At 41.0% G+C, this 13,645-nt stretch overlaps 1 protein-coding gene across 1 annotated transcript in view; it reads left to right on the forward strand.

Moving 5' to 3' along the window:
- RBKS (ribokinase) overlaps positions 1-13,645 on the forward strand; it is a 175,084-nt gene that overhangs the window by 56,453 nt on the left and 104,986 nt on the right. Inside the window, exon 2 of the mRNA XM_006880576.1 lies at positions 12,548-12,680. Coding sequence (XP_006880638.1) covers positions 12,548-12,680 — 133 coding nt within the window. The remainder of the gene's footprint in view (positions 1-12,547; positions 12,681-13,645) is intronic.

Raw genomic sequence — 13,645 nt, forward strand, 5'->3', positions numbered from 1 at the left:
CTGCAGTCCTGGACCCTCTGCAGCAAGTGCATGAGGTCTTCCTCAGTTTCAGCAAGCAGGGTTGTGTCATCTGCATAATGCAGGTTGTTAATAGATCTTCCACCAATCCTGACGCCACACTTCTCCTCATAGAGCCCAGCCTCTTGGATAATCTGCTCTGCATACAGGTTGAAAAGGTATGGAGATCTGACTCTCCATTAATGTGTGTCTTTTAAGGAGAAGACTGGGGGGAAACGTGTTTACTTCTGATCATATTGGAGCATTTAGTACAAGACTTACCCTCCACCTTAACACTTGCGACTCATAGCAACCCTATGTACAATAGCTCTGAATCCTGCCCTATCCTGATCCAGTATCACTGTCTCCAACAAACCCACCCTCATTACCCCAATTACTGTGTCAGTCCATCTCATCCAGGGTCTTCCTCTCCTGCTCTGTCCCTCAACCCTTCCAAGCTTGATATCCTTCTCTAAGGACTGGTCCTTCTTGGCCACATGCCCAAAATATATAAGATGGAGCTTTAACATTCTTGAGTCCAAGGAATAGTCTGGTTTCACCTTCTTCAGGATAAACTTGTATATTCTCTTGGCAGCCCATAGTATGCTCAACACTCTTCTCCACCACCTCAACTCAAAGGCATCTATTCTTCTTCTGTCATCTTTGGTCATTGTCTAGCTCTCTGGCTTGAGTCCAGCGTACCTTAGTCTCCAGCATTGTTCTTAAGCACTTCAAGAGGTCACAGACAGATTTCCCTAATGCAACTCATCTTTTGATTTCTTGACTACGGGCACCAAGAGTGTTGACTGTGAACTGAGCAAGCAGAAATTAACAACCTCAGTCTCTTCTCCATCCATCATGGTGCCACTAATTGGACTAGTGGTGAGAATCTTTGTCTTCTTAATCCATTCGGAAGACTGCAATCCTGGACCTTCTGCAGCAACACTTCAGGTCCTCCTCAGTTTCTGTGAATTAGGGTGTGTCATCTACATAATGCAGGTTGTTGATGAGTCTAAGTTCCTTAGTGGTCACTAGGGACTGAGCAGGGAGCTCTGGTGACCATGTAGAGTAAGGAGTTATATTTCCTACTCAAAGGTTGAGAGTTCAAATCCACCAGCTGCTCTGGTGGAGAAAGATGGATAGTCTCTTCCCATGCCATTTACAGCTTCTGAAAAACCACAGGAGGGTCAGCTATAAGTTGTTTCTGACTCAACAGCACATAACAACAAAACAAGGGCCTAGGAAGTCAAGAGTAGGAGGGCAAGGAAGATGGGATGTTATTACTTAGGAAGTATGAGTTTTTGTTTGAGGTGATTTTTTTTTAATAGTGGTGATGGTTAGACTTAAGTGAATGTAATAAATATCACTAAATCATACATTTTAAAATGGTTAAAATAACCAGGTACACACACACACACATACATTTGTTGTTGTGTGCCGTCAAGTCTCTTGCAACTCATAGCGACCCTATGTACAAGAGCCCTAAACCCTGCTCTATCCTATGCCAGCCTCGTTGTCTCCGACACACCTACTCCCACTACCCCAATCACTGAATCGATCCATCTCATCGAGGGTCTTCCTCTCCTGTGCCGTCCCTCCACCCTTCCAAACATGATGTCCCTCTCCAAGGACCAGTCCCTCCTTGCAGCATGGCCAAAGTATGTCAGACAAAGCTTCAGAATCCTTGCCTCCAAAGAGCAGCCTGGATTTACCCTCTCTCAGACAAACCTATTTGTTCTCCTAGCAGTCCATGGTATATTCAACTCTTCTGCAGCACCAAAGCTCAAAGAAATCAATTCGCTATCTATCATCCCTAGTCACTGTCCAGCTCTCTGATGCATAGCATGCAATTGCAAAGACTATAGCCTGGATCAGGCGCACCTTAGTCTCCAGCCTGACGTCGTTGCTCTTCAGTACTCCGGAGGGGTCTCTGACAGCTGATTTTCCCAATGCAATTAATCTCCTGATTTACTGGCTGCTGTTATCAAGAGTGTTAATTGTGGAGCCAAGCAAACTAAAACTGTTAACTCTCTCAATCTCTTCACCATCCATACTGATGCTACCAATTGGTCCAGTGATGAGAACCTTTGTTTTCTTGATGTTGAACTTCAATCCATATTGAAGACTGCAGTCCTTGACCTTCTGTAGCAAGCGCTTCAGGTCCTCCTCAGTTTCAGCAAACTGTGTTGTGTCATCTGCATAAGGCAGGTTGTTGATGTATCCACAATAGCATTTTTTTTTTGCTACCTTTTACTTTTTAATATTTTTGGGTTTGTTTTTTTTTAATTCCATTCATTCATTTTAAGTCTATAAAATTGAAAGACCTCTAGCAAGACCATTGAAGAAATAAGACACAAGTTAGCAATTGGGAGATTGAAGGATGAGCATCACTACAGATTTGAAAGCTCTTAAATAAATAATTAAAAATATTACCAAAAAAACCAAACTCTGTACAGTGGCTTGACACCACTGATGAAACAGACAAATTTCTTAACATACACAAAAAATTATCACAAGATAAATTAAAAATATGAATATTTGTGTATTTGTTATTTAAAAAGCTCATTGCCGTCAAGTTGAAACCTGCTTAGCTGACCTTCCAGCAGCTCTCCAGGCTCTGTAAATCGCGTAGGAGGAGATTGCACTTCTTTCTCCCTTGGAGAAGCTGGTGGATTCGAACTGCCAGAGACCTTTGGGTTAGAAGCACAGCTCTCTGTGGACTATGCCACCAGAGCTCCTAAAGAAATCGAATTAATAATTTAAAATGTTTCTCTTGAAGAAAACCCCAGGTCTAGATGGCATTTCTAGTGAATTCTGTTAACTACTAAAGAAATAAATAGCAGCAGTTGAGCACAAGCTCTTTTAGAAAGAAAATGTCTTAGCTCATTTTCTGAGGCCAACATTACACTAACAACTGAACCAAAGGAAGATAACATTGTGGGGGTTGGGCGGTGCAGGGCTGGGAAGAGTAACACAGATAAATATCCCTGATGACTACAGGTGTAAAACTCCTCAACGAAATATTAGCAGATTGAATCTAGCAATCTGTAAAAGGGAAAATACATTACGTCCAATTCGATTTTACTCTAGAAATTAAATATTGATTTAATATTTGAATTTGTCAATGTAATTTGCCATATGAGTAGAATAAAGGAGAAAGAACCATATGATGATCTCAGTCATAATAGGAAACAAACTTGACAAAACCCAACATCCAGTCATGATTTTAAAAAATCTCAGCAAACTAAAAACAGAACTTCCTCAACCTGATGAAAAGGTACCTACAAAAACACTATAGTCAGCATCATAAAATGAAAGGTGGGAAAGTTTTCCTCTGAGATAAGGAACAAGTAAACCTCCAGTTTCTCTCAGCACTTATACAGAATAGGCACCAAGGACCTTCTTGCATTAGTAGAAAAACCTTGAAAATCTATACCACGTAGGTATACATTTGTTAAAATGCTTCCAAGCGTACATAAAATGATTGCTTTTTGTTGTTTTGTAGGTTAAATGATTGCCTGTGGATTTTTTTTTTCTTCTATTATCAAAGCTTTCTAAATATACTTTATTTGCTTGGCTCCACAATTAACACTCTTGGTACCAGTAGCCAAGAAATCAAAAGATGAATTGTACTGGCAAAATTTGCTGTCTGGGACCTCTCCAGAGTAATAAAGAGCAACAATATCAGTCTGGAGACTAAGATATGCCTGGTATAGGCCATCGTCTGCAATTACTTTCTATGCATCAGAGAGCTAGAAAATGACCAAGTATGATAGCAGAGGAATTGATGCCTTTGAGTTGTGGTGCCATGGACTACTACTAGAATAAACAGGTTCATCCTGGAAAGGGTGAAACTTGGCTGCTCTTTGGAGGCAAGGATTTTTAATCTCTGTCTGACGTATTCTCAGTATGTTGCAAGACCAGTCTTTGGAGAGGGACATCATGCTTGGGAGGGTGGTGGGACAGCACAAGAGAGGAAGACCCTGGATGAGATGGATGGACTCAGTGACTGGGGTAATGGATGTAGGTGTGAGGTTGACTCAAAATAGAAGAGGGGTCAAAGCTGTTATACGTAGGGTCACTATGAGTCACAAACAACTTGGCAGCACATAAAAACACCACAATGTCTTACTTAAAAAGCAAGGTTATCAGGCAAAAATCAGTGTGTGGTCTTAGAGGTTAAGAGCATGATTACCCTTAGGGGACTGTTAGGAGAAGGAGCAAAGGTGCTATTAATGTTCCTTTCCCTGAGTGGGCATTGTTACAGGATGTGTTTAGTGTATGAAATTCAGAAAGCTTACTTGTAAGATGTGCTCTTTTATATATATATAGTGTGCTTTTAATACCAAGTTGTTCTAATATATTCTGTATGCTAGGAAACTGATGGCCTAGTGGCTAAGGAGTTAGTTGCACTGCCAACCTAAAGGAGGATGGTTTGAATCCTCCAGCTTCTCTGCAGGAGAAAGATGAGCAATCTCTTTCATGCGATTTACTGCCTCTGAAAACCCACTAGAGGCTCAGCCATGAGTTGGCTCCAGCAGTGAGTGAGTCTCTCATGTTCGCTAGTTTCCAGGCACTGAGCGCTGTGGAGACTGTTAAGGACCTCACAGGCCTAACATGATAGTAGGGGAGGCAAATGGTAGTAAACATGTGTTTAAATAAGTTTGTATTATAATATCAAGGAATGATAAGTGCTAAGAAGAAAACTGTCGAGAAGCAATGCTTCATGCATGTCTTCATCGTTCTGTCTGTCGTTCATCGACTGTCTGATCAAAGATGCTAGCACCTGGATAAAAGGATGTTTGAATGTTCTGGAACTTCTGGAAAGATTTAAAGACATTTCCCATGGAGACAGTTGTTTATATTACAGGGGTTATAACCCTAGAGATCTTCTCCTTGTCTTCCCAGGGAGAATTTGTTTACCTAATAAAGCAAAGGCCGGTAGGTCAAGTCACCACTGTCTGTCCCCTCTCCAGAAGTGGCAAAGGAACCACTCTGTCAGCTGTCCTGTACAAACACTGAAATGAATCATTTTGGGGTTCCTATCTAGGAATGGAAGCCCCTCCTGCCCACACAAATGAGATCCTCCTTCCTCATGTCATTTCATGGGCAGTTGGACATAGAGAACCAGCCCCGTCATCTGAACCGGAGTCCTCATGTTTCCTGTAAGGATGAATGAATCTGTGGCTAATCTTAAATAAGCAGGTGTCTCCTGGGAGACGGTCTGTGAAAGCCTCTCTGAGGAGGTTGCATTTGCCTAGAGATGTGGCTGAAGGAATATTTGTTGTCTCTCCTCGTACCTGGCACGATTGCTTACACATAAATAAATTTCAAGTAAATAGGGATCAAAGATTTGGCATTCTGAAAAGCTACCCACTTTTGGCTAGAGTATTGTCCATCTAGTCTGTAAATTCAAGAGCACCTGTATCTTCAGGCAGATGGCTTTTAAAAAAATATTCTCTGTATTATTATTTGAGTCAAAGTTAAGAGAACAGATTGGTCCTTTCAGCCACTCATATATGTTCTGTTTTACGGCATTGATTACAGCCTCCACATTGTATTACCACTCTTCCCACTATCTCTGTGTGATTTATGTTTCCATTTCTCTCTCCATCCTCTCTCTTCTTACCTTCTGAGTTTTTTCCTTGGACAAATGCTGCCCTTGTGATCCTGTGCGACTGATTGCTCTAAGGACTGAGTACCTCACTGCTGTTCCATTTCACTTCACAGATCTGTTGTTTGACTGAGAAAGTCACTGGGGAGAATTCCATCCCAGGCTCAAAGGGCACGTAAGGGCCATTTCTTTTTCTTTCTGTCTCTATCTCCCTTCCTGTCACTGTCTCTCTCACTCACTGCCGTTCAGTCAGAGCTCAGTCACAGCTGATCCACCAGCAGGTTTTCAAAGACTATAAACTGCATGAGTAGCTAGGCCTTAGAGCCTTAGAGGAGGACATCATGCTTGGAAAGGTGGGGGATCAGCAAAAGAGAGGAAGACCCTCAGTGAGATAGATTAATGCAGTGACTTAGGCAATGGGCTCGAGCATGTCAGAGACAATGAGGATGGCACAGGACAGGGTTCAGATCTGTTGTTCATAGGGTCACCATGATTTGTACTTGACTCGAAGGTACCTAACAACAATAGCAACATAAATTGCACAAGAGATTTTCCATCTTTCTTCCTCAGAGCAGCTAGTAGATTTGAACTGTGTGCTTTTGGGTTGGCAGTGCAACTCCTTACCCACTGGCAGTGCAACTCCTTACCCACTAGGCCACCAGAGCTGGGTAGCCAAGGGCCATAGTCTCAGGAATTCCATCAAAGCAGTGAATCTGGCCATTATTGTTCTACGTTTATATCGCCTCTGTCCAGAACCCTCTATTACAATCTTTTTCAGATCATGCAGGAGTGGTGGTTGAGTACCATCTAGTTCTGGTCTCGGGGTCATGGAGGGTGAAGATCTCAGATCTGTTGGTCTGTAGAATAATTATTTCCAAGTGTCTTTGATATTTTTCATTCTTCTTTACTCCAAGTAGAAAGAGCAGCAGTTGGACCTTAGATGTTAGAATGAGTTTTTATTTAAGGACCTTTTAGCTAAGGAAAAAGAAAGAGTTAAAAAGAAAATTCATTAAGAACTGTAGATAAAGCATAAACCATGTTTCATTTCCTTAGATAAATCATATGTGTCTGCAAGTTGAGGATTAGAGCCCACAGTGTGGATTTTGAATTAGTAGGCTAAATTCTTTCTGCAGAGGCAGAAACAGATACAACCACTTTGGTTTTGGAATTACTCTCATCATTGTAAGTGTGACATACACAAATGCTGCGAAGAAGAAGATATGGTTGAAGAATACTAACAGGAATAATAAATTAGCATAATGAATTTTAATTGGGTAATATTAGTAGAATCCCCTATCAAAGAGGCTTCAGCAGCTTGCAGTCAAAGAGAGAAAAGACAAAATGCAAAAGAAAAAGCAACACATCTCTTGATTTGGTGCTGGGTGTTGGTATGACCTTTTTGGTTCAAATATTTATCCCCACATAACCAGGTCATTCCTTCTTTTGGCATGAAAAATCTCTGAGAATCCATAACAACCACATCATTGTCAGGAAGTTAAAAGCAATTGATAAGTTGTTCGGATCACACCTGTCAGTGAAATAACAGCAAGCACTAAACCCAGGCATTTAAGAAGTTGACAGGTATTATTAAATCTGTTTTGCAAGAGGAGAAGCTGGTTCAAAGAGGGGAGAGCTGTCAGAGGCAATACAATCAGTGAGTGGCTGCAGCCACCTGCCTGCCACTCGCAGGCTCTAACCACTGTGGCCCTGAAGGCAGGGAACACTGCTGACTGCCTGGGAACACCCATCAGTGTTTTCCTTCTGCCCATCTTTCACATTGGCATTGTTAGAGCTATGGGTTTACTTTCAACTTGTCCAAAATATTCTGTTTGGGTGTTTTGGATCTCTCTCATTCAGAAATTGATAGAGTCAAATTTTAACTTCTTAAGTGGTGGCAACAGTGTATTTCTACCAATGTTGCCTCTCTCTCTCTCTCTCTCTCTCTCTCTCTCTCTCTCTCTCTCTCTCTGTGTGTGTGTGTGTGTGTGTGTGTGTGTATCACTCTCTCTCCCTCTCTCCTCCCCATTTTAATTTGCCTACCTTTGTTTAAATTAGGGTGAATCAAAGTATTTCTTTCACCCTTAATATGATGTATTTCTCAGGCCCTTTCTTGGATGCAACTTTCCTAATTTTAATAAAGAAAAGATAATAAGTCTGGTTGAAAGTAAATTATGATTTGTTATTTAAAAATGCTTCTGTCTATTTGTAACTTACTTTCTAGTTGCATTCAGCACTCCACATTGCGCTGTCCAATTCTTTTTGGTGGTGGTGTTTTTAGAATTAATATAAATAAATAATCTTTGCCTGGGTTTCGCAGAGGACAGAGCTGAAAACAATGGCTTACGTTCACATGCTTTCTTTGAGTGTGTGATCCAGAGAGCATGAGCAAGAGACAATGGAGGTGAGGCAGAAACGAAGGAGGTCCCTCATACCTGATCGTGCATCAGGTTTCTGGGGCTGTTAACTGCACAGGAGATTGGTCATCTTTCTTCTGTAGAGCCACTGGTGGATTTGAACAGCCAGAGAGGCATTGTTTGTGGGTTGGTAGGGAAGCTCCTTACAGACTAGACCACCAGAGCTCCGAAGAGAAGAGGGAAGGAAGAGCCTATGAAAAGATTGAGGTGGCCACCCTGATTGGCATCTGGTTGCTCAATCCTGTAAGGCCCCCCAAGAGGACCATAACAAAGAGGGCCTCAGGCTCCACCTGATAGAGCCAGAGAAGATCAATAATCCCAAAGAAATGAGGAACTGCAATGATGGCTGAACTGCAATGCCTTGTGTTAATATAAATTGGTTAGAAGTGGTGGATTTAAATCCAGCTATCTGCCTTCACATCAAACACACAGAAGCAGTGTCCCCAATTTCATCCTGCACAGAGACACACATCCCAATTTTTTTAAAAAAAATTATATTCTGGTGACAGTGTTTCCATTTCTCAGTTGGCAATAAGAGAATAACACTTGATTCAAACCAGTGAAGTGTGACCCAGATCTCAGTATAAATATAGTGGAAGTCATGAGTTTCTTTAGTGATAGTCTCACTAATTAAGTTGTTTGGCCTGTTTTTAGCCACATTGGATTTTTTTTTTCTTTTTAAGTTTGTTAGTAATGTTGTTTGTGGCGGCACCAATGAACCAGGAACTCACATCGTTACTCAATCACCCAGATTACTCATCACTGCCTGTTCATAACAGAATTCTAAAATGTTTCAGATCTCTGATGCAAATCAAAATCTTCTAATCACTTGTCATTGCTAAATTAAATGACAGGATAATAACATTACATTAAAACCATTTTTCTCTTGATTGAGTACCTTTCTCAGAAGTGAACCTTCAAGATGTATATTTTTTTTCCATCTACTATAAATGCATTTCGAATCCAAGATAAAAATAGGCTTGAAAAGAGGAGGTGTGGGGTGTTTTCAAATCATTGATGAGTCTCTTTTGAATCCAAAATAACCATAGTTGACAGGGAATGGAGTAGTTTAGCCTAATTTATTACCACTTTCAGAACTCATAAGAGAGGTTCGCGGGTTGAGCTTGGTCCTTATTCACACAATCAAGTGCTCTCGGCATCAGTTATAGTGATACCATTGCAAACAAGTAGTGCCCTGCAGGAAATAGCTGTGTTCTGTTACTCTAATATATTGGTTTTGCATAGATCCCAGATGATGTGGGTTTGTTGTGAGCTATCAAGTTGCAACTAACTCATAGGTGACCCTCCAGTAGACAGTCAGTTGCATGGGAGGAGATTGCCCATCTCTCTTCCATGGAGCAATTGGTAGATTTGAACCATGTGTATTTAGGTTATTGGTACCACAGCTCCTTACCCACTAGGCCACCAGAGCTCTTTGTGGGTTGCTAATATAAATTTATAATCTGCTAAAATAGCTTTGTTGAAGCAGAGTGAGCTCTCGGCTGAGTTACTGTGATGAACCTTAGCTCATCGCCTACCTTTTCAAGAGCTATTGAGCCCCAGGTGGCCACACTTGTCCTCTGTCCACCCGCTCCACTGGGCCCTCCTCCCACCTCCTGTGTCTAGCCAGCTGGTCTTTGGCTGGCCTTTTCCACTTGCCCTATGCCGAGAACCCCTCTTCATTGGAAGGTCATTCTTACCCCCGAAGACGTGGTTTCTTCACAACTTCTACCTTCAATGTTACAATATCATCCCAGAAATGTACTGTTTACCCTTCTTTTTTTGCCACATTTAATACTAACATCAGTGAGTTACAGCATTACGGCAAAAATCTTTAACTCTCTGAGAAGTCAACTAAGTATGGGCTGAAACAAGATTAACCATTAGTTGATAATTACTGAATCTAGGCAATAGGTACTGAAAAGAGGTTAATAGACAATTTCCTCTACTTTTATGCTTGAAACTTTCCATAATGAGAATGAAACTTAGTTATTCAGGATCCATTTTTTTACAACTTATGTTCTGAGTCAGCTCAGGTGATATTGTAGTATACAGGATGGATAGCCGCCGCCCCCGCCCGGGTAGAATATTTAGATGGTTGGATAATCTTAGTCCTGTCCATCCTGAATACAAAAGTACATGAATTAACTCAGAAAGAGCAACTATTTAAAAAAAAAATCTCAATACCCTGGCCCTAACCCACCCTCAGGAGCTCTGATGGCTTAGTGGTAAGGAATTGTGCTGCCAACTCAAAGGTACATAGTTCTAACCCACCAGCTGCCCTTTGGGGGAAAATGGACAGTCTTCTCCTGTGCCGTTTACTGCCACTAAGACCTGCTGAAGGTTCAGCTATGGGCCCCTTCAGACTCAATGACACAAAGCAACTACCCCGCAACAATGAATGAATGGAAATTCGAAGTCTCTGTAAACTTTCATTAAAATTAATAAAAAAAATTTAAAAGAAAAGAAAACAAAAAAAAAAAACCCTAAGTAAGCTCCTTTAGTTCCTGGACTGGCAACTTTCCTCTTCTTCAGTGCCGTGTATGATTACCAGAATCCTTCACACGTCCTGCTGCTCATTAATCAGAGAAACTTGTGTAGAAACACACATCCCATTTATTAGATCTCTCTATAAACAAAACTCTATTGTAGGCATTTGGGAAGGGAGAAGATGAACTTTCTCAGCTCAGGCAAACAGTTAATGTACTCCATTCTGTTCCTGTTAACCAGAGATGCCTCAGAAGCAAAGCATGATGATCTATTTCTCAAAGATCAGCCCTTGACAAGTCATGGAACAATCCTCTAACACATGGGGCTGCCCTGAGTCAGTGTTAACTGGGCAGAAACTGGTTTACCCTCCAAGAGGGGAGACAGAGGCACCATGAAGAACCCTGATTCAGGACAGACACAAGTACTTGTCCTAAGATGGAGAGCTACAACTCAGCCTTACTGTGTGGCCAGGGCAGAGGAGAAAACTATTTGGAAGATACATTATTGGTGATACAAGCTACAAAGGCTTGCCATAAAATTGGAAAACTATCTTCAGAAGACTCAAGCAAGATCCACACCTTACTCCATACACAAAACCCAGCTCTAGTTGGATCATGGACCTAGGACTAAAACCAAGGACTATAAACTTCATTAAAGAAAAACTTGGAAGAACTCTGAAGTCCTAATCCACAACATAAACAGTATTCCAAGCATCCTGAAAAATCTACAACCAGGAGAAGATAAAATAGATGAATGGGACCTTCTAAGAATCAAATCCTTATACACAACCAGAAACTTCTCCAATGGGGTAAAAAGTAAAACCACAAACTGGGGGAAAATATTTGGTAATGACATGTCATATAAGGGACTTATATCTAGAATTTATAAAATACTTGAGTACCACAACAAGAAAAAGGTAAACAAACCAATTGAAAAATCAGCACAGGATATGAACAGACAATTCACCAAAGAAGACATTCAAATAGAAAACAAGCACATGAAGAAATGTTCAAAATCCCTAGCTCTAACAGAGATGCAAATCAAAACAACTATGATATATCATCCCCCAGTATGAGTAGCAAAATTTAACAGAGCAGCAAACAACAAATGCTGGCGAGGTTGCAGAGAAACTGGAACCCTTATTCTCTGTTGGTGGGAATGTAAAATGGTGCAACCATTATGGAAGGCTATATGGTGCTTTCTCAAAAAGTTGCAAATAGAAATACCATTTGACCTAGCATTTCCTCTACTGGGAATATACCCCAAATAAACCATAACTGTCACCCAGGCAGAAATACGCACACCCATGTTTATTGTGGCTTTGTTTGCAATAGCAAAGAGTTGGAAACAATCTAAGTGCCCATCAACAAATGAATGGATAGAGAAGCTGTGGTATATTCACACAGTGAATACTATGCTGCTTTGAAGAACAAGGAACTCATGCAGTATTATTCAAAATGGGTGATTCTGGAGGACATTATGCTGAGTGAAATATCTCAGTCACAAAAGGACAAATACTGCATGGTGCCACTGTTGTAGAATGGGACTGACATCAGGGTTGGGGTGAGACTGAGAAAAATTAGATAAATTATGTTTACTGCATTGAAACAGATGAGGGAGAGAGCAGTTTAAAAGCGATATATGATTGGGTGTTATGGTCATGACAGGAGTCCCGAATGAAGGCTGCATAGTGGAGTGAACAAGGGGTTGGGAGGATTGTATATCAATGAAAGAATTTTCCTTTTACTTTTCAAAGAGAAGAGTGAACTGGGACGGGGAAGCAGGGAGAAAAGTGCAACAATGAATGAATGGAAATCCAAAATCTCTGTAAATGTTCATTAAAATTAATAAAATAATTTTTTAAAAAGCCTTGCCATAAAGGAAAAGCGAATCTTCCCTGTTTCCACTTGAAGCTCTGGGTGCTTATGACTATTTGGAATGCCTGATTCCCCTCCTTCTCTCTTCTAAAGAATTTAAATAAATTCCAGTTACCGATGTACTTCTTTTTTTTTTTTCCTTTTCATTAAAATAGTCTTACTTCTCGTTTGCCAAAAATTGGAGAAACCATCCATGGACATAAGTTTTTTATTGGCTTTGGAGGGAAAGGTGCCAACCAGTGTGTCCAAGCCGCTAGACTCGGAGCAAAGACATCCATGGTGTGCAAGGTAAGCGTCAAGGCTAGTGGGGAGGTTCCGGAGGCAAGAACCTGCCCCAGAGGCTCACATTCCTTGTTTTTATAGGTCTGTATGGCAGAGAGTAATCTCCCTTGCTCCTTTTATTAGTTTCTCCTTCATTGAGTCCTGTGGGAAGTAGCAGTCCTCAAATAGCTTCATGCTGCATTCCCTGAACTTAATGAGTGTATAACTGGAGTGTGAGAAATGGAGAGAATTAGCTTACTCCACTGGGTTCCTGTAGTCCAGCTTCCAAACAACCGCATGAGTCAGCCTGGTTTTATGCAGGTTTCACTAGAGCAACAGACCCAGGTTTTGGAAAACATAGCCTAATAATAGGTGATTTACACATCTCAAAAGTATTTTCTTTCTGCCAGTTTTCAAGTTGGCTTATCATTGAAGCTTAGTGGTTTAACTCCATCCAGAAGCAACTCAGAAGGAAGTAGTGATGTACTTGCAGAAAATGAGCCCTTGAAAGCCCCGTGGAGTACAGCTCCATTCTGACATCCATGGGGCCACTGTGAATCAGAACGGACGCAGCAAAGACTGGCTTACTGCTGAGTCTCAGATCAGAGGGGAATCGGGACCTTAGTGAGCCACATACGAAATGAGGTTAGCATAGTACTGTTTTCAAGTATTGAGGGTATTTTTACACCAATGACAAGCATATGATGCGTTTTTTTGCCAACTGTACCCTCCTACATTTGTGAAAAAAATACCATATGTAAAAAAATTACACAAAATATAGTTGTTAAACTTTTTCATCTTTCATGAAATTCTTACTAGTATCACAAGAATGGAAATATATAAAATGTTGTTATTGTTGATTGCCTTTGAGTGGAGCACAACTCACAGCAACCCTATGAACAGAAGGCCTGCAGCCCCTCTACAACTATTTTATCAAAGTTCATAGAGTTTCCAGAGGCATGTTATTTAGGAAGTGGATGCCACTCTTGCAT

This window comes from Elephantulus edwardii, unplaced genomic scaffold, assembly GCF_000299155.1.
Source record: "Elephantulus edwardii isolate Elephantulus edwardi_28Jun2011 unplaced genomic scaffold, EleEdw1.0 scaffold00009, whole genome shotgun sequence".
Classification (NCBI taxonomy): Eukaryota; Metazoa; Chordata; class Mammalia; order Macroscelidea; family Macroscelididae; genus Elephantulus; species Elephantulus edwardii.